Source organism: Panthera uncia, assembly GCF_023721935.1.
Source record: "Panthera uncia isolate 11264 chromosome A3 unlocalized genomic scaffold, Puncia_PCG_1.0 HiC_scaffold_11, whole genome shotgun sequence".
Lineage (NCBI taxonomy): Eukaryota > Metazoa > Chordata > Mammalia > Carnivora > Felidae > Panthera > Panthera uncia.
This window is the reverse complement of record NW_026057578.1, coordinates 28,562,735-28,583,989: the sequence shown is the minus strand read 5'-3', so window position 1 is coordinate 28,583,989 and position 21,255 is coordinate 28,562,735. Positions and strand designations below refer to the sequence as shown.

The following is a 21,255-nucleotide window of genomic DNA, read 5'->3' as shown; positions in this document are numbered from 1 at the left end:
GCCTCCTATGTACTAGGCACTGTTCTATTCAACTCTGCTGGGTATAAGAATGAACAAAATAGGAGAATTCTCTGTACTTGATGGACTTACATTCTCCAAGAGGGAGATGGACACTAAATAATAAACATGGAAGTAAATTATGTCCAATGGCAACAATTGCTACGGAGGAAAACAAATCAGAAAGGGAGATGCAAAGTGCTGTGAACATGGTACTATTTCATTAGGGTGGTCAGGGACCGTCTTCTGAGAAAGAGCAGTTTGAGCAGAAACCTGTTAGAATAAGGGAGCAACCTGGTAGGTGTTGGTTGGGGATGGACCCTAAGGGTTCCAGGTGGGTGGTACAGCGACTGCCAAGGCACTGAGGTCGGAGCGCTCTGTATTTTTCAGAAAACGTCAAGAAGGGCACAGCCCCAGTTACAAATTTATTCCATCTCGGCTCCAAACCCACCTTTGTCAGTAGAGGGCGCCGGAGAGACACTGCAGGATGGAGAGGGCTTGCTTTCTCGCTTCCGGCGTGCTCTCGGTGGGCTTCTGCAGTTTCCATTGCTTCCCCAGGGCCCGGCTCCCACAGCCCCGGTGGTCTCGGCAGCACCAGGCTTCCGCAGGGAAGATGGCTTTGTTAGCACTGGCGCCTGCAATGCACCGGCCATCAGCAAGCACCCCGTGACCAGCAGCCTCCCCAGGCACCTTTCTTGGGCGGTTTTGTAAGAGCATTTCGAGGGAGATACCTCACCATGAATGGCTCTCCCTTGCACCCGGAGAGGGCAGATTTCCAGCAACTTCCACTAGTGAAGCACCACAGGGACTTCTCTGCCAATGTTCAGCCATAGCATATTCTCCCCAGTAGACGTGATCTCGACCTTGTTGGCGGGGGTGGGTCGTTGGGGGGGCGGGTAGTGGGCTCTTCCTGGGGCTCTCTCCACCCTAGGGCTAGCAGCCGCTTGTTAAATATGAAATTCCTGAATTCTTTGGAGGGCTCTTTATTTCTTTTTTTTAATTTAAAAAAAAATTTTTTTTAAGTTTATTTATTTTTGAGACAGAGAGAGACAGAGCATGAACGGGGGAGGGGCCGAGAGAGAGGGAGACACAGAATCGGAAGCAGGCTCCGAGCCATCAGCCCAGAGCCCGACGCGGGGCTCGAACTCACGGACCGCGAGATCGTGACCTGAGCTGAAGTCGGACGCTCAACCGACTGAGCCACCCAAGCGCCCCTGGAGGGCTCTTTATTTCTTATTAGCCAATCTCCAATTACTCCACCCCTCGTTAATTCTTTATATTATACTTTCCCCATACAGATTCATCATGGTAGATCCCGACTGATCCACGGACTCTGGCTCTGGAGGAGTGGTAAGTAGGAGAATGATAGGAGAAGCCAGAGAGCAGCCAAGGGGGCGCCAGAGGACCCTTGCTTTCACTCTGTGTGAGATGGGGCGCCCATGGAGGGGGTATGAACAAAGGGATGACAAGATGTGACTTAGATTTGGAAAGCTCCCCTGATGGCCTCGGGGAGGAAGGAGAGAAGGCAAGCAGGAGCAGAGGCAGGGAAACCAAGCGGGAAGGCGACGGTAATATTCTAAGCAAAAAATGGCCACGGCTGGGATCTGAGTAGGCTTTTGGCGGTGGAGTCAAAAGGCATATGAATTCTGGACCTTTCGAAGGTGGAGCTGACAGGATTTGCCTTGGATGTCATGAGACGAGAGGGAAAAACGGGTAAAGAATAATTCCAAAGGGTTTATGACCTGAAAGGCTGTAAGGAGGGAGTTCCCATCTGCCGTGGGAGGCGACGGGAATCAGGGATTCGGTTTTGGATGCGTTAAAATAGACACAAATTGAGAAGCATTTATTTAAGAAAATCTAGCAAACGACGGCAAAATCAACGGGAATCCACGGCATTTCAGCTCAGAGCAGCTGGTCTCCCTACCCCCAGCTCTGTGGTCCTACCAGGGCGAGGCAGGTCATGAGGATTGCAGCTCTAAGGGTGAAAGGGCCAGATTTTTTTGTAGAAAAGGGCAGAAAACTACATGCTCGGGGTTGATCTCAAACCCAACAGCAAGATCAGTGGCAAACTATCAGGCAAGGCCCACGTCACAGTCTAAGACGTGACGTCCATACTGGTTGGGGCAAACAGCAGACTGGTAGACCAGAAGTTTAACAACGAGGGGCACCTGGGTGGCTTAGTCAGTTAGGTGACCGACATCGGCTCAGGCCATGAGCTCATGGCTCATGGGTATGAGCTCAAGTTGGTCTCTGTTGCTGACAGCTCAGAGTCTGGAGCCTGCTTCGGATTCTGTGTCTCCTCTCTCTCTAACCCCTCCCCTGCTCATGTTCTCTCTCTCTCAAAAATAAACAAACATTAAAAAATTAAAAAAAAATTTAACAATGGATATCTGGGAAGGAGGCAGCCAGAGTGGGTCTTGATTAAGATCCTACTTAAATCCCTTGTGGGCTGGAAGGCTGAGGTCATACCCAAGGCTGTGAGCACCTAAAGGGAGATCAGAGGGCACACCGGCGAGCTGTTCCCTGCTGGTTGACCCTGAGGTGTTGTAAACACAGAACTTAAAAGATGGGGCCCACTTGTAAACTGCCCGAATTTTGCATTCCTGAAACCACCCACAGATTCATTAGCAAAGAGTAGGAGCCCTTCCGCTCAAGGTGGCTCAAGGTGTTTCAGCGCAAGCTCTTGACTAATCTGCTGACCCAGGGATGACCTCTAAGAAGTCAGACTTAAAAACAAGGATCAAAAACACAACACCCCCAAATTCTAAGTGGAGAAATCAGTCACCACACAATGCAAGGGAAATAGAGTTCGTAGGATGAATCCAGGCAAACACATCAAGGACACAAAGAAGCAAATAAACAGCGGTAACAATTGCCTCTCCTGGGAGGGATCAGAATTCAATGTGAGAGCATTATCTGATGTAAAATGTCTGGTCTCCCGTAAAAATTGTAAGACCTACAATGCGCGCGCGCACACACACACACACACACACACACACACACACACACACACAAGCTAGGAAAATGTGACCTCCCTTCTCCCCCCCGCCCCCGCCCAGGGGTAAAAAAAACAACAACAGTCAATACACACAATCTCTGAGCAAAGACTTCAAAGCTGCTCTTATCAATTCACTGGCCTAACAGATCTATAGGACACCCTGTCCAACAACAACAGAATACACAGTTGTTTCTTGGTTAAGTTTATGTATTTTGAGAGAGAGCGAGCTGGAGGGGCAGAGAGAGAGGGAGAGAGAGAGAATCCGAAGGAGGCTCCTCGCTGCCAGCACAGAGCCCGATGTGGGGCTCGCACCCATGAACCGTGAGATCATGACCTGAGCTGAAACCGAGAGTCGGACACTTTAACCAACTGAGCCCGCCAGGTGCCCCTCGGAATACACCTCCTTCTCAAACACACGGTAACATTCTTGAGAGTGGACAATATGCTACACAATAAAGCAAACCTCTATCCATTAATTTTTTTTTTTAATTAAACTTTTTATTTTGAGATAATAATAATTCACGTGCAGTCGTAAGAAACAACACAGAAAGATCCTAGGTACTCTTTAGCCAGTTTGCCCCAAAGGTAACATCTTGCAAAACTATAGGATGGCATCCCAACTAGGATACTGGTGGTGACAGAGTTCAGAGAGTCCACATTCGAATCATCACGGGGATGCTTGTGTTGCCCTGTTATAGCCACATTGACTCTCTCTCGCCTTCAGTCCTCCTTAACTTCAGGCAACCACTAATCTGTTCTCCCTTTCTAGAATTTTGTCAATTCAAGAAAGTTATAGAAATGGAATCCTATACTGTGTCATCTATTAGAATTGGCCTTTTTTTTTTTAATGCGGCATAATTCTAAGGGGATTCCTCCAGATTGTGTAGGTATCCATCGTTCATCCCTTTTTATCTCTGAGTAGTATTCCATGCTATAGATGGACCACTGTTTTTTGTTTTTGTTTTCAAAGTTTATTGATTTATTTTAAGAGAGAGAGAGAGAGAGAGAGCGAGAGCAATCAGGGGAGGGGCAGAGAGAGAGAGAGAGAGAGAGGGAGAGAGAGAGAGCGAGAGGATCCCAAGCAGACTCTGCACTGTCAGTGCAGAGCCCCATGTGGGGCTTAAACTCCCAAACCATGAGATCATGACCTGAGCCAAAGTCAAGAGTCAGATGCTTAACCGACTGAGCCATGGAGGCGCCCCAATTGTTGAATTACTTAGCAATTAAAGGACATCTAGGTTATTTCCAGCTTGGGGCTGCTACAAATAAAACTGCTAAACATCCATGCACAGATGTTTATATGCACACAAGTTTCACTTCCTGGAATAAATGCCCAGGAGTGCGATTGCTTGCTTGTATCTTAGTAGCATATTCCTCCCTCCCTGTCTTTCTCCCTCCCCCCTCTTTTCTTCCTCCCTCCCTCCCTTCCTCCCTCCCTCCCTCCCTCCCTCCCTCCCTCCCTTCCTTCCTCCCTCCCTCCCTCCCTCCCTCCCTCCCTTCCTTCCTTCCTTCCTTCCTCCCTCCCTCCCTCCCTCCCTCCCCTCCTTCCTTCCTTCTGAAACCACCAAATTATTTTCCACAGTGGCTGCAACATTTTACATTTATTCCAGCAAGGTAAGAGTGATCAAGATTCTCCTTACCAGCATTTGACATTGTCACCTTTTTAAAACATCAGCAATTTTGTTGGTATATAGTGACATCTCATTGTGGTTTTAATTTGCATTTCCCTAGTGACTAATAATATTGAATACCCTTTCATGGTTTTTTGTGTTTTTTTTGCCATCTGTATATCCTCTTCATCGAAAAGGTTATGTCTTTTGCCCATTTTCTTAGATTGCTTTTTACTGTTGGATTTTGAGAGTTCTTTATGTATCCTGGATTCTAGTTCTCTGTCAGATACGTGGTTTGCAAACGTTTTTTCCCCCCAGTATGTAGCTTGTCTTTCATTCTTTCCACAGGATCTCTCACGGATGCACACATTTTGAATTGTGATGAAGTCCAATTTATCAAGTTTTCTTGCTGAGATTTTGATGGGAGTTGCATTAAACCTGTATATCAATTTGGGGATAACTGACTTAACTCTGCTGAATCTTCCCATTCATGAAAAAGAGATGTCTCTCCATTTATTTAAATCTGCCTTGGTTTCTCTCATCAGTATTTTTTAGTTTTCCGCATGGAAATCCATACGTTTTGTTAGATTGACATCTAAATATTTCATGTTCATGGACTGTAAATGTAAATTAAAAATAAATTTGGTTTGGATTGTTCGATGAGAGTCCACATGAATACAGTTGATTAAAATATTGGTTCCCGTGATTCTGGAGGCAGACGAGTCTGATATATACATCGCGTTGGTTCTGTTTCTCGGGAGAACCCCGGCTCACACAAGCACCCCCATTACCACAACCACTTTTCCACCTTGCCTGCTTCGGTTTGGGAAATAGTCTCGTAACCCACCAAGCCTCGCCAATGAAGAGGAGACCAGGGATCTTTTGCGGGGACAGTCTCTTAGGCCTGTGGCAGAGGCAAAGATAACATGAAGGGGAAGCTATTGCAGGGGTCAGGGTCAAGGTACTGGCCTCTGAATTTTCCTTGTCGGTTACCATCTCGAGACTGAAGGTTAAGGCTGCTGACCCATATCAAGAAGGTAGTGAGCTACAAGACACTTTGGGCACATTGGCCTTCACTTTGTTCCCGGGGTGTCCCAGGACAAGGTCGTTTTTGCCTCAGCGTCTCCATGAATCAGACTTCTTGGCTGCAAGCGGAAGAAACTGATCCTTGTCGGCTTAAGCAAAGGGGATGGGGTAGAAATTAAGGGCAAACTGGAGAAGATAGTAAGACACAGAGCAGACATCGGGAAATATGGGATTCCACGAGTCTTCAGAGGGTCAAGAAGTAGGCAGCCCGAGACAGCACGGCAGATTGTGTCTTTCCAGAAATATCTACGGCGATATTTTCAGTCCGCCAAGCTCTTCCAGAATCTTTGCACCTTTTTTTTTTTTTTTTTTTTTTAATCTTGAGCTGGGTTTTTTTCTCTTGAAACTTGGAGGAACTCTGCAAGTGCCTTGACGAACAGGATGTGGCAGAAGTGGCACTGGATGACCTCTAACCCCAAGGCATAAGGGCAATATGGCTTCCGTCTGACTCTCTTGAGATGCTTGCCCTTCTACTGTGTTGTGAGGAAACCCAGGCCACGTGGAGAAGCTGTAGGTGGGCGTCCTGGCTGACAGCCAAGCGTGGTGCTTGGCCAACAGCCAGCATCCATGGCCGGAAACATGAGTGGATAAGCCTTCAGACATCCCCGGCCCAGCCTCTGAGCTGTCTCTGCTCCCCTAAGTCAAGCAGAGATGAGCTATCCCTACGCAGCCCTGACCAGACTGCAGTTTCATCAGCAAAATAACGGTCGTCGTGATTTTAAGCCTTAAGTTACGGGCTGGTTTGTTACACAGCAGTTGATAACTGGAACATGCGGCCACTGTGTCAGAGCAGAATTACCTGGCTGGGACACAGCCCAGGACCCCGAGGACCCCTCCACCCCTGTGAGACCGTCTGAACATTTATTCCCTCCATCCTGATCTCAGGAGAGAGCCCGTGCCCGCGTGAGTGAAGGTGCCCAGCCCTGGCTACGCTGTGAGGCAGGTTGAAGATGGAGAGAATAATAGTGTCTCCTTCACTGAGTCGTTATGAAGGTTAAATAAATTCATATGCATCAAGCCCCCGAAACAGTTCCTGGCATGTAGTAAGAACACGGATTCGATTTTTAATCATTAGTTTTGTTACTATTAAAATGTGAGCTTGGATATCACTTCCTCGGGGAGTCTTTCTCTGAGGCCACCATGGGGACAGGTGCCATCCTAGCCCCCACGCCTCGGGGACATGTAATTAGCGTATTTACAGATTTGTTTGCTTGTTTCCTCTTAGGTCTCCTTTTACTTTTCGCACCCTTTAAGGTGCTGTGATTGAATACCTGTGTCCCCCGGCCGGAAAGTCATCGCCCTGGGCAGAGGGACCTTGTAATGTCACTGCTCTGTCCCTGGGTTGGACAGAATGCAGGTGGATGTGGCGACACATTGTCCAGACCTTCCTTCAGTGGACGGCTTGTTGCACCAACTGCTGGGGGTGCTGCCTGCAGATGACCGTCACTGTCAACCCCCTCAGGGATGGCCTCCACTGTCGGGAGCTATCTTGCCCAAAGTCACACCTCTTCGGGGGCCAATCGGCAATGGATGCAGGCGTAGGAAGGCCCAGCCATCTTGGCCCAACTTAGGACAACTCTCAAAGGCCATGTTAGCTCCACAGCTGCCCGTGGGGTGGTCCCCAGCTGGCACTGGGCCGGCATCAGCACTCTCTTCCTCTCTCTGCCTATCCTGCTTCGTCCCCCTCCCTTCCACTGTGTTGACCCCCAGGTCATTCCTTACTAAATATCCTGCACCCTACACTCCCAACTCAGAGGTTCAGCCTCCTGGGACGTGAAACTTGGTTCAGCCAAGCCTGAGGAAAATGGGCAGTCGGTACTTGCTTCAAGGATGGGGTGTCTGGGCCACTGGGGGGGGGGGAGACCATCTTGGTCTCCCTGCTGAAAGGAGCGTCCCTTTTACTAAGTGGGAGATCTGCTGTGTTGTACTGAGCCCCCAGTACCCCTTCCTGTTGCTCAATCCTGAGGAAATGGCTGCCTCTTTTGGACCTCCAGCTGCCCCTCTTACATGGACAGGATGAGCATCCAAAACCTAGGCTTGGAAAGGGGGTCCTCCACGCATCTGGGTTCTCCAAGCTGTCCTGCTGTGTAGACTTGTCAGAGAAATGCCTTCACTGAAGCCTTGGTCACAAGGATCACCCACCCCTCACTGTCTGTGTGTTTGCCCGGCGCCCTTTTAGCAAAGACTCACTACGTTGTTTCCACGGAAGTCCGTATTCAGGAGGTGTCTCACTGCCTGTTTTGGTGTTGTTCAGATGACTTAAATTCCGTGACTAATCGTAATTCCTTTGACTGTCTGGGACATTTCGAGCTGATTTCTCTGACCTGTGCAGTTGTCCTCAGGTCCTGGTGGTCTCTACTCCAGTCCTCGTTCCAGAAATCTCTGTCCTGTTTTGATGCCAAGAACACGGTTGTGTGTAGTAAGCTGCTGGGGGTGTTTTGCAAAGTTAACACTGTTTCCATTTTCAGAAAGTAAATAACCCCTGGGCTGGTGGTAGGAGGCCCCTGATGACCGTGATGGGATCAGATTTGAGGTTTCATCCTCAAATGCAGTCCGGGCTTGATGGCCTCTCTCCTGCTGTCCGCAGGTGCTGGTCGTGGGTCTTCACTGAGGGAACATCTCCCATTGCTTCAAATCTAATGATTTCCAGAACATGACTTTGGGGGTAACACTTTGGTGGTGTAAATGGCATGCACGCAGACCCCAATTCTGTCTGTAGCTCCCCTATGGCTGTGGACAAGGCTCTTCCCTCTACATAAAATGGGAGTGTGGAGGGATGTGTGGGTGTCAGCTCTAACACTTTCAGGTTCCTCTTCAACGCTGGGAGGACATTCTTGGATCTGGATCTGGATCTGGTCAGAGTGTTGAGGACCTGAGATGGAAGCAGGGAGAACCTAGGAGTCGGCCAGGGTGATGGTGGGCTGGCAGGGCAGGGGTGGCAGAGCTGGGTGGGCCATGGTCACAGTGATGCTTGATCAGCCTCTCGGCAATGACGGTGATGGATGACGGGGGAAGAGGTTCCCAACATCACCCATCGTTGTCCAAAAGTTTAAGTTAGATTGCTGAGTCTAACACCTTGTTTCACAGATGGGGAAACAGGCCCAACAGAAGAAGGGACTTGCCCATGTTCGCAAAGTGGGGCAGAAACTGAAGCAGGACTGGAACCCAGGCCTCCTGGCTCCCACGCAGGAGAGGCAGAGAGGTGGACAGGGAGGGACCAGGGGCCATCTCCTCCCCTCTCAGCCCCTGGTGGTGGCCAGTCACTTGGCTGTGGCCACGTGGATGATCACAAAGCCTTTGATGTCTGGGAAGTAGGGGCTGACGAGGTCCACCTGCAGCTGCCTTGGGCCACTCTTGGAGGGGGTGATGTTGAACTGGACCGAGGCCCTCTCCTGAGGCTCCAGGCTGGGCACACTGGGGAAAGGGGATGGGAGAAAGGCAGACCATCAGCCCCCTCTCCTTCTGAACCTGGCCTGCCCTCTCCAGAGCCCTTGGGATCAAGGACACACCTTGAGACTTGACATTTAAGCCTCACCAGTAGGCTTCCAGCATAATTTTCCCTTCCACCACTTCTCACCTCTTTCCACCCAACCAGGCTTGTCTCCTCCCTGTGCCCTGAACTTACCTTACACTTCCTCTCTCTGGGCTTTTGTCTGCACTGTTCCTCCCACCTAGGTTGCCCTTTCTATTCCGATCACAACCAAGGGCCAGATCAAGTGTCTCTTCTTCCAGGAGACCCTCCCCGACAATACCAGCCATTGAGACCTCTGACTAGGAAACCCTCCATGCTTCTTAGTACCTGAAAACTTCTCAAGTCAGCATTCAAGGCCCAGCTCAAATATCAGCTCCACTGCAGCTTTTCCCTGGTTCCACCTCATCCCCAATTAAGGGCTACTCCTGATTCTCTGGACCCTGGAGATCCATTCCTCTGCACAAATCACACGTATCTTCATTTGAAGGACCACCAGTCTAGGAGAACACTTCTCCAGGCAGAACCCCATCTGTTCATCTTGGTGTTCCCAAAGTTGACACATGGCTCCGAGAAGAGGTCATTATGATGAAGGATCATGTGAACGAGTGAGTGTGTGGATGCAAGAACGAAGGAGTGGATGGTTGAGAGTAAGTCAACAAGTGCATGAATGAACAGAACATGTGTGAATGAGTGGGGGAAGAAACCAGTCAAGATTGAGTTGAGCAGATAGATGAAGTGAATGAATGAGGGAATGAGTGAGTGGATGAGTTACACAACTAAGCTAATGACGGGAGGAAGGAAGGAAAGAAGGAAGGAAGGAAAGGACACACAAATGAAGGCTGATGTAGGCTGTGAGCTGGTTCCTGGGAGTCCAGGGTATCTCCCGCACCCCTCTCTGTTGGTAGCTTCACCATCCTATATAGAAGGTGGACCTTCCACTCCCAGGCTGATACTTACTCAATGCTGAGCTGTCCCTGGAGAAGGCCACTGCCCTCCACCATCAGCATACAATCCTCCACTGTCTCCAGGAGGGGGTTGACCACCGTCACTTTCACCACAACCGCCACCCCTACCATGGCTGGGCCCAGCACCTGGAGGGGTAACACCCATAAGTCATCCTTCTCCTCCTCCACACTCCCCCAGGAAACCTATGGGGCCCGGCTGGGACGCCGGTTGGATCCTGGCATGGGCATTAATCATGGCATCCTCCCACCCCGTTAATGAACTCCATCATTATATCCATCCCCCTGCATCCATGCCACCTCTCCACTGCCAGAGCTCATGGCACAACTCCCCGGCCTCTGATGCCCTCCCTCAGCTGTGAACGGGGACTTCCAGGAATGGGGGATGCAGACTGGATTCACCTTGATGGTGATGACATCCTCCAGAGTGATGTCCTTCTCCACCAGGAGCTTCTCTCCTTTGGTGACAAAGCACATCGCAGCCAACAGTATCTTCTTGTCCTCTGTCAGGTCTTTCTTATACTGAGAGTAAGCTATTGTGATTGGGATCTTTTTCTCTGGAAGGGAAAGCAGAGGTGGGAGTTAGGGGTCCAACGTTTTCTTTCAACGGGATCCAGAATGAGGCGGAAGTCTCAATTCCTAGTTATACTCTCTTTGGCCCTTGTCACCAAGCTGGGATGGGCATTATTAGTACCAGTTCACAGATGAAGACACCTAAGGCTCAGAGAGGTTAATTTCTTGCCCAATAGCAGACAGCAAGTAAGTCAAGGAGCCAAGACGAGGTGGGATTCAAATTCAGGCCAGTGGGCTACCTTCACACCACACAATTTCTCCATGAACTCCCGGAGGTGTGTTTAAATTTCCCCTAATCATTCCAGATGGAAATCCCCCAGTCCATTATGTATTCCTCCCATTAGGAATCCACTCCCCGTTTATTGAGCACCTACTATGTGCCAGGTGCAGAGAAGAGAGAGGTCAAAGGTCTGCCTCAAGCTTCCAATCCAGTGAGGAGGCCAACTTCTTTGAAGCTTCTCCAAATCCTCCCTCGCCATGAAGGCCCATCCTAGTCAGCCCCACCAGGGGTGGAAAGCCTTCACGGACACCCACTCAAGTGATCTCGTGCCCTCTGCCTTCTGAGCTCCCATGGTCCTGGGACCCTCACCGGCCACAGACACCCTGCCTATGCATTTCCTTCTTTCGAGCAAGGCCACAGCTGATTGCCAGTCATATTTGGATTTTTTGGACCACCATATGTTTTTTCTTTTAGGTACGATGTGTTCTTTCCAACTTGCTCTAGGTTCTACCACCTCCCACTGCTCTTCCTGTAATCCTGTTTCCTTCTTGTCCCTGAAGTCATCTGACTTTTCAACGTGTGGATTTGGGTCCTTAAAGGATTTGAACTTGGTTCACTCCATGCTCCCCCAGAGCACATGTGCATACAGTAGATGCTTCCTGAATGCCCAGATGCTGATCCATTTATCAAAATTCTACATTGTTTTATGGGTTTCCTTAGTCCAGTAGGCCATTACTAAGACTCCTTACTACAATCACAGCAATAATTAATAATGGGAAAAGCTGACTTTTACTAACTTCGCTGCTGGGCCCTGGGGATCCAGCACATTCATCAACTAATTCATTCCGTCCATACAACGATTCCATGAGCAAGTATTATTATCCCCAACTTCTAATAACATCAATAACACTGTCAGTCCCTGCAAAAAATCACATGTTCCTTAGGTTGTAAGAACTATGCCAAATGCTTGATATGTTTTACATCATTCACTCCTTGTGTGGTGGGAGATGGGTGGTTCTCAAAGTGTGGTCCTGGGCCCAGGGGCACTGGCATCATCTGGGAACTTGTTAGAAATGCAAATTCGGGGTGCCTGGGTGGCTCAGTCGGTTAAGCATCTGGCTTCGGCTCAGGTCATGATCTCACGGTTTGTGAGTTTGAGCCCTGCGTCGGGCTCTGTGCTGACTGCTCGGAGTCCAGAGGCTGCTTCGGATTCTGTGTCTCCCTCTCTCTCTGTCCCTCCCCCACTCACGCTCTGTCTGTCTCTCTCAAAAACAAACATTAAAAATAAAAATAAAAATAAAAGAAATGCAAATTCTAAGGCTCTGCAACAAAATATTAGTGACTTGAATCCCACAACGTATACACAGAACTATCTATTTATTTAAAGATTATGCATCTATTAAAATGATGCGAATGAAGAGCTTATAAAAATATTTAAAGAACAATGTGATGTGGAAGAAGTGGAAAGATGTGGAAAGAACAATGTGATGTGGAAAGCACTAATGAACATTAAGCATGCACAGTTTAATTAGAGCTGTTTCGCAAAAGGCAAGAGGAATTAAAAATATGGAAGGAAAACATGTTAACAATTTGTAGGTGGGTGGCAGGATCACGGGTGACCTTTCTCTGTGCTCTCGAAATCCTTAATGAATATATACTAGTTTTTTTTTTAAATATTTATTTATTTTTGAGGCAGAGAGAGACAGAGCATGAACAGGGGAGGGGCAGAGAGAGAGGGAGACAGAATGTGAAGCAGGCTCCAGGCTCTGAGCTGTCAGCACAGAGCCCGACGCGGGGCTCGAACTCATGGACCGTGAGATCATGACCTGAGCTGAGGTCGGACGCTCAACCAATCGAGCCACCCAGACGCCCCTAATATACACTTACTTTTAATATGAAAAAAAAAAAAAAAAAAAAACCAACCCAGGAGAAAGTGTCTGTTAATATTTCTTTATGCAGTGTTATTGTGTGACTTGGGTTTCGTGAAAAACAAAAAGCAAAAACGTGAAAAGGTGCGTGACATCTCCTCTATGTGTTTTCACTCTGTCAAAACACACAAGCTTCCCCAGAAACTGGCCCAGGGGAGCAGTTTCTTTGTTTAATTGAATCCTGAGAGTTCAGAATGTCATGTGAGGGAGGAGAGGGAGAGGGGTGGGGGAAGGGAGAGGGTAGAGGGGGAGGGGTGAGAGAGGGGGAGAGGGAGGGGGAAGAGCAGGAGGGGAGGGAAGGGAGGAGTGAGGACAGAGAAGGGTTGTAGGGATGCTGGCTCATGTGTGCAGAATTCTCGGGACAGACCCTTGCACGTGCAACCACGTGGCAGCCATTTCTTACTGGTCCACGCCTCTCACACAGGACTCTTGTAGCCAGACGGGCTCCAGAATAAGTTGGATGTTAGAAAGGTAACACGGGGCCTATGTCGTGAAACGCTCCCAGCAGGTATTTACTCGGGGTGTCACTATTCACACGAACTGCGATCCCCTCTTCTTCATATGTTTGTCACCAGACGGTCAGGGGCTTTTATTATTAGTCCCATTACTTAGCCCCTCTGAGCTCAGTTTTCTCACCCGCCAAGCAGGGACGAGAGGCAAGGCACTGTACAAATGGCCAGAAGCATGCCCATCTTTCCTGGGAATGGAGCAGGATGCTGGGAAGTCCCGCCCCGTCCCCCCAACTCCCGCCCCCGTCCCCCCAGTAAGGGGTTCCCACCGGCGGCCTCCCTACCTTCTTCGGGCCCCAGCCGTACGGTATGGGATTCGTGCAGGATCTCCGCCACCGGCCTGCGGGTGTAGAGAATGGTGGCGCCGCTCAGGTTGACTCGGACCCTCTGGGCCCGGGAGGTGAGGTTGGCCAAGCACAGGGCCAGTCTCAGGTCGTGGCCCAGCATGGGCGGCTCCAGCATCTTGAACTTGCCGGTGATGCTGGGCTTGGTGGCGGGCTCCAGGAGGTCCTCCCGCCAAAGACCACGGCCGCCGGCCCTGCGGACCCGGCTCCTCCTCCCGGAGGCTTCCACACTGAACAGCTTCCTCACGGCCTTGCGGTACACCTGCCTCTCCTTCCGGGATCCTGCAGGTATCGTGCAAGGTGAGGCGGGCACCCCTCTCCTCCTCCCCCCGTCCCGGGGCCCCCGGGGCCGTCCCTGCCCATTTCCCTTCCTCTCCAGACAAAACCACCGTTTACAGACTGACAGCCCAGGAGCCAGAGGCGCACCTCAGCCAGGTGCCCTGTGTTCGGTTCTGGGACCATTTGAATACGTTTCAAGTCAGTCGCCAACTTCAGATCGGGAAATTTCGCACAAAAGTGCAGGTTCGCTGCTTCCCTGACAACTGGGTCGGAAGACTCGTGACGCGGATAGCTGACGCTTTTGTACACTTGCTATGATGTGCCGGGTTCTACAGTTCTAGATGCTGTGTTCTCCCCGAGGAGGTCGGTTCTGCTATCACCCTGTTCTATAGGTAAGGAGATATATATGTGTGTGTATATACACACACACATATATACACACACATAAATATATATACACATATATATATATTTATTTATTTATAATTTACTTATATTATTTTTATTTTATTATTATTATTTATTTTTATTCATTATTATTTTATATTTTATAGGTAAGGATATATATATGTGTGTGTATATATATACACACATATATATTTGTTCATTTATTATTTACTTGTATTATTTTTATTTTATTGTTATTATTTATTTTTATTCATTATTATATTATTTTATATTTTATAGGTAAGGATATACATGCGTATGTATGTATATGTATGTATGTATATGTACATACATGTGGGTGTGTATATATACATATGTGTGTGTGTGTATATATATATATAATATAATATGATATAACAGTCTACAGGTGGGTAATGGCTGCCCCCACCCCCCCTCCCCGGTGGGGGATGTACTTTGGGGTTCTTCACGGTCCCACCTATAATCCCCACTGGCCTGATGCACTCTCGGTGCTGTCTACAAGGCGACGGGCAATGTCAGGACCCCTGATCTCCCACCTGCCCTGTTGCTAGCACAGACTTGTCTTTTGACCTCCAGACCAATACGTCCAACTGGAGCCCTCCCGTCTCCACTGCATGATGTCCCACAGGTGCCCCAAACCCAACCGAACCTGCCGTCTTCTTTCTGCCCAGTGGCATTCCCCCAGTGGACAAGCCAGAAACTGGCCGCATCCTTGGCTCTTCCCAGACCTTCCCCTCCCACAGTGAATCAGTCACCCAGTCCTGAGGAGCACCCTCGTGGATCTCTAGAATCTGCTGTCCTTTCTCCTCAGACCCCCATATACATTGCCTCACCAGGGGCGCCTGGATGGCTCAGTCATTTGAGCAGCAGACTTCAGCTCGGGTCATGATCTCGCAGTTCATGAGTGCGAGGTCCACGATGTGCTCTGTGCTGACGGCAGAGAGCCCACTTTGGATCCTCTGTCTCCCCGTCTCTCTGCCCCTCCCCCACTTGTTCTCTCTCCCTCTCTCTCTCAGAATAATTAAACTCAAGATTGCCTCACCATGGGGCCAGTTTGCCAGCAGATGCTGTGGACTTGTATTGCGATTATTATTACTTAGCCCTTCCTAGCCTCAGTGTTCCCATCTGTAAAGTGGAGACAAGAGGCTCACAGGCAAGGCACAAAGTGCTGTGTTCCAGAATGTTCCCTCCCTTCCTGGGAAGGTGGGCTCCACCCTGACTCCAGTCCTTTTGCCGCCCTGAGCACCCCCAAATCCGGCTTTGATGGCTTTACTTCCCCACTTGAAAGAAACCTGTGGTGTGTGGTCTCCCACCATGCTTCCTCCCAAGCAACTTCCTCCAAGTGCCTTGATCCTATGTGACCTCCAGGGGCCCACGTGGATCCAAAGGTTCTTTAACATCTCATGTTTCAATATTGAAATGTGTGTGAATGTTGCACTCTACCCTGTAATATAGTCGCAATATAATTTTACTATAAAATGTTTCATTTCCCTGCCAAAGATTCTAATGTCACTTTCTCAGGGAGGCCTTCTCTGCCACTCGAGAACAGCCTTCCTCAGAGATAATTCCATCAACTTCAAAATTCACCCATTTAAAGAATACAATTCAATGCTTTTAGTATGTTCACAGAGTCCTCCACTTATCCCCACAATCTAATTTTAGGACATTTCATCACCTCAAAAAGAAACTCCATAACCATTAGTGGGGGCTCCCAACTCTGCCCCCATTGAGGCCCGTCCTAGGCAACTGCTAGTCTGATTTCGAACTTACCTATTCTGGACAGTTCACATAAAGGGAGCCATACAATGTGTGCTTTTTTGGGACTGGCTTCCAAAAAAAATTTTTTTAATGTTTATTTATTTTTGAGAGAGAGACAGAGTGTGAGTGGGGGAGGGACAGAGAGAGAAGGAGACACAGAATCCGAAGGAGGTTCCAGTCTCTGAGCTGTCAGCACAGAGCCCGACACGGGGCTCAAACCCACAAACTGTGGGGTCAGGACATGAGCCGAAGTCAGACACTTAGCCGACTGGGCCACCCAGGTACCCCTGTGACTGGCTTTTTAAACATAACGTAATGTTTTCCAAGTTCGTCCGTGTCATTGTGTGTATCAGTATTTGGTTCCTTTTCATTCCTGAATAATATTCCATTGTATGGATATACCACACTTTGTTTATCCATTGATGGATATTTGGGTTGTTTCCACTCTTTAGCTATTTTGAATAATGTTGCTATGAATGTTCACGTCCAGGTTTTTTGTGTGGATGTTTGTTTTCATGTCTCTTGGGTATGTACCTAGAAGCACATCTGCTGGGAATGGCAACTCTGCATTTAACATTTTGAGGAACTGTCAAACCGTTTTCCAAGGTGGTTGTACCATTGTACATCCCCACCAGCAATGTACGAGTGGCTCACTTTTCCATAAGCTCACCAACACTCATTGTCTATTTTTGATAATTGCGGTCCTAGTGGGGATGAAATGGTACGTTGTGGTTTTGGTTTGCATTTCCCAAGTGACTAATGACGTCAAGCATCTTTTCATGTGATTATTGGCCATTTGTATATCATCCTTGGAGAAACATCTATTCAAATCCTTTGCCCATTTTCAAAAAATTGGATTATTTGTTCTTTTATTATTGAGTTGTAAGAGTTCTTTATATATTCCAGATATAGATGTACCCTTATTGGGTACATGATTTGCAAATATTTTCTCCTCTTCTCTGGGCTATCTTTCCATTTTTTGGAAAAGTTATTTGTAGCACATGTTTTTAATTTTGATGAAGTCCCATTTATCATTCGTTTCTGTTGTCACTTGTGCTCTTGATGTCTTAACTAAAAAGGCTTTGTTTACCCCAAGATCATGAAGATTAACTCATGTTTTCCTTTAAAAGTTTATACTTTTAGGGACGCCTGAGTGGCTCAGTCGGTTAAGCATCCGACTTCGGCTCAGGTCATGATCTCACGGTTCGTGGGTTTCAGCCCTGTATCGGGCTCTGTGCTGATGGCTCGGAGCCTGGAGCCTGCTTCTGATTCTGTGTCTCCCTCGCTGTCTGCCCATTCCCCGCTCAAGCTCTGTCTGTCTGTCTGTCTCTCTCTCAAAAATAAATAAACATTTAAAAAAAAGTTTATACTCTTAGCTCTTACATGTAGGTCTGCGATCCACTTGAGTTCATTTTCAAGTATGGTGTGATGCCGGAGGCCAACTTGACTTGTATTTGCAGGTGGATAACAGTGGTCCCAGCATCATCTGTTGCAGATTGCTCTTACTCTTTCCCCCCTGAATTGTCATGGCACCCTTATCCAAATCAATTGAGCATAATTTTTAAGGTTTATTTCTGGACTCTCAGTTCTGCTCCATTGATCCATATGTTCATTTTTATGCCAGAACCTTACTGTCTGAGTGATCATATATTTACAGTAAGTTTTGAATTTGGGAAGTGTGAGCCTTCCAACTTTGTTTTTCTTTTCAATTGTTTTGGATATTTTGGGTCCTTTGCATTCGCAAATGAATTTTAGGATCAGCTTGTCAGATTTGGAAAAAAAAAAAAACCCAACAAAACTCACCTGGAACTTTGATCGGGATTACACGGAGTCTGTAGATCAGTTTGGGGTCATTGCCATTTTTCATGCCATAAAAATGAGAGGTCTTTCCATTTATTTAGGTCTTTGATGTCTTTCAACAGTATTTTGTAGTTTTCAGCGTCTAAACTTTGCTCTTTTTTTGTTAAATTTACTCCTATGTATTTTGGTCTTTTTGATGCTATTGTAAATGGATCTGTTTTCTTACTTTCACTTTCAGATTATACATTGTTAGCGTCCAGAAATACGATTAATTTTTGTAAATTGATATTGTATTCCACAATCCTGCTGAACTTAGTTTTTGGTTCTTAGAGCTTTTTACTGGATATCTTAGGATTTTATATATACAAGATCATGCCACGTGCAAACAGAGGTAGTTTTACTTCTTCCTTTCCAATCTGGAAATTCGTCTATTTCTTTTTCTTTCCCCTCCCTCCTTTCCTTCCTTCCTCCTTCCCTTCTTCCCTCCCTCCCTTCCTCCCTCGCTCCCTTCCGCCCTCCCTCCCTCCCTTCCTTTCTTCCTTCCTTCTTTTTATTTTTTAAAACTGTGGTGAATTAGGGGCGCCTGGGTGGCTCAGTCGGTTAAGCGTCCGACTTCAGCTCAGGTCACGATCTCGCGGTCCGTGAGTTCGAGCCCCGCCTCGGGCTCTGGGCTGATGGCTCAGAGCCTGGAGCCTGCTTCCGATTCTGTGTCTCCCTCTCTCTCTGCCCCTCCCCCGTTCATGCTCTGTCTCTCTTTGTCTCAAAAATAAATAAATGTTAAAAAAAAAACAATAAAAAAAAACTGTGGTGAATTATATATAACATAAAATTTACCATCTTAATAAGTGGACACTTCCGTGGCATTAAGTACATTCCTCTCGTTGTGCAATCATCGCGACCATCCATCTGCATAACTCTTTTCATCTTGCAAAACAGAAACCCTGTATCTCTTAAATAATGAAACTCCTCATTCCCTCCTCTGCCCAGCCCCTGGCAACTACTATTCTATTCTCTGTCTTTATGAATTCGACTACTCTAGGAGCCTTATAGAAGCAGAGTCACACTATTTGTCGGTACGTTTGGGACGGGCTCATTTCACTGAGCGTCATGTCTTTGAAGTTCACCCATGTGGTAGCACGTGTCAGAAATACCTTCCTTTTAAAGGCTCAATAATATTGCTTTGTTTAGGCATTCAGCTGTCAACAGACATTGGGGTTGCTTGTACCTTTTGGCCACGGTGAATAACACTGCTACGAACATGAGTGAAATATCTCTTTGAGTTCCTGCTTTCCCTTCTTTTGGGTATCTATCCAGAAGTGGAATTGCTGGGTCATACGATGACTCTATTTTACATCATAAATTTAATGTCATAAAGAACCTCCCTACTATTTTTCCACAGGAAATGGAATCCACAAATACGGTGTGAGCTATGTTTTTTTTTTTTATAGATGGCTTTTTATCAGGCTCAGAAATTCGCTTCTGTTCTTAATTTGTCAAGTGGTTTCATCACAAAGGGGTGCTGGATTTTGTCAAATACCTTTTCTGATTATATTGAGATGATCATGTATGTAGCCTTCATCCTTTTTCTTCTTTCTATTGATATGGTGTATTTTATTAATTAATTTTCAAGGTGAAAACCACCCTGTATTTCTGGGATAAATCCTACTTGGTTGTGACATGTAATCCTTTTTATAATGTTGCTGGATTCAGTTTGTTAGCATTTTTGTTGATGAGTTTTGCTTCTACATTCTTAAGGAGTATTATCTCTAGTTTTCTTGTGATGTCATCATCTGGTTTTGCTATCAGGATGAATGAATTGGGAAGTGTTCACTCCTCTTCTATTTTCTTTTCGAAAAACGTTTGAAGAATTGATATTAATGCTTTCAGTGTTTGGTAGAATTCACCGGTGACATCATCTGGACCTGGTCTTTTCTTTGTAGGAGGTTCTGGGTTACTAATTCAGTCGCTTTGCTTGTTACACACCCATTCAGAACTTCTATTTCTTCTTGAGGCGGTTTTGGCGATTCCTGGAGGAATTTGGCCATTTTATCTAAAGTCGCCTAATATGCGAGGACAGTCAGTGTGTTATTTGCACGCATGGTTTCCTTGGCTTGAAGGGCTTGCTCTCTCGTGGCTCAGCATCTGGGCTGACTCGGGGGTACGAGCAAAGCACACCACATCCAGGAGCTCTGAATCTTTGTGCCCTATTGTGTGTGTCCTGCTTCAGTAGACAGAGCGAGCAGACGGGCCCGAGTCCCTGGTGTCCCACCTCCAGAATGGGCTGCCCAAGCCCATGGCTTGGATGAACAGCGCTACCTACGGGGAGTCTGGAATCAGGAGGCAGCATGCTTTCCCAGCCCTTCGTCTCCTGGTTAAGTCTTGTTGCCTTCAGCCTCTCTTCCCCTGGGATGCCTTTCCGGACACTTCCCCTCTGGCTGAGTCAGGACTCCCTCCTCTGTGCTCCTTCAGCCTTCTGGCCTCCCCACCACAGTGCTGACCACCCTGTGCTGTCCTCACACTATCGGCTCACCGCGTAGCGAGTTCTCTGGGCTCTTCTCTTTGTTTCCTGCCTCTGAATTATGCCCGGCAGTCAGGAGGCACTCTCTTTCCAGCACATAGGAAAGAGCTTAGCGGGTATACAGAATATTGTGGGCACTCATGGAAGAGAGGGGCAGTCTAGCCCCGGGGGGCGGGGAGAGAGGGTCAGAGGTTCTGAGATTAGACATCTCGTTAGAATCCCCGCTCTTTTGAGGCTTGGGCCACTTGGGGAGGTGACTTCACCAAGCTGTGCCTCAGTTTGAGTATCTGTAAAATGGCATTTTTATGAATATTAAATAAGATAGTGCATGGGCACCGGTTACCACCATGCATCACACGTTTCAGACGCTCTTGGTGTGATTATTATTATTACCAGCCTAGACGTGAAGCCACTTGACCCACCATAGGCGGTCGATCAGTAGTAGATGCGGTAAGACAGTGGCCAGAAGATGTACCGCAAGATCGTGGGCTCTGGAGCCAGACTCCCCGTTTGCTAGCCACGCCCCCTGGCTGAATCCACTTCCTTTACTGCACCTGTGTTTAGACTGGACGCTGTGCCAGCGTCTACCCCACAAGCTCACGCGAGCACTTTACAAGCACTTGTTAAATACAATAACTAAATAACATGTGAAGACGGCCGGGCCCTGGCAGGCGCTCAGTGATGGTGACCGCTGTCCCCTGTTACATGATGGCGATGTGTCCCGTGGCCATGGCGAGAGTTTAGGACAAAAGACTTCCAAGACTCCGTGCCCTAA

General features: G+C 47.7%; 1 protein-coding gene across 1 annotated transcript in view; it reads right to left on the bottom strand.

The window, feature by feature from the left end:
* Nucleotides 1-8,852: 8,852 nt before the first annotated feature.
* Nucleotides 8,853-21,255, bottom strand: part of TGM6 (transglutaminase 6) — a 51,583-nt gene continuing 39,180 nt past the window's right edge. Inside the window, exons 11-14 of the mRNA XM_049649819.1 lie at nt 13,640-13,981; nt 10,528-10,682; nt 10,121-10,254; nt 8,853-9,105 (exon numbers count right to left, since the gene is read on the bottom strand). Coding sequence (XP_049505776.1) covers nt 8,952-9,105; nt 10,121-10,254; nt 10,528-10,682; nt 13,640-13,981 — 785 coding nt within the window. The 3' untranslated portion in view covers nt 8,853-8,951. The remainder of the gene's footprint in view (nt 9,106-10,120; nt 10,255-10,527; nt 10,683-13,639; nt 13,982-21,255) is intronic.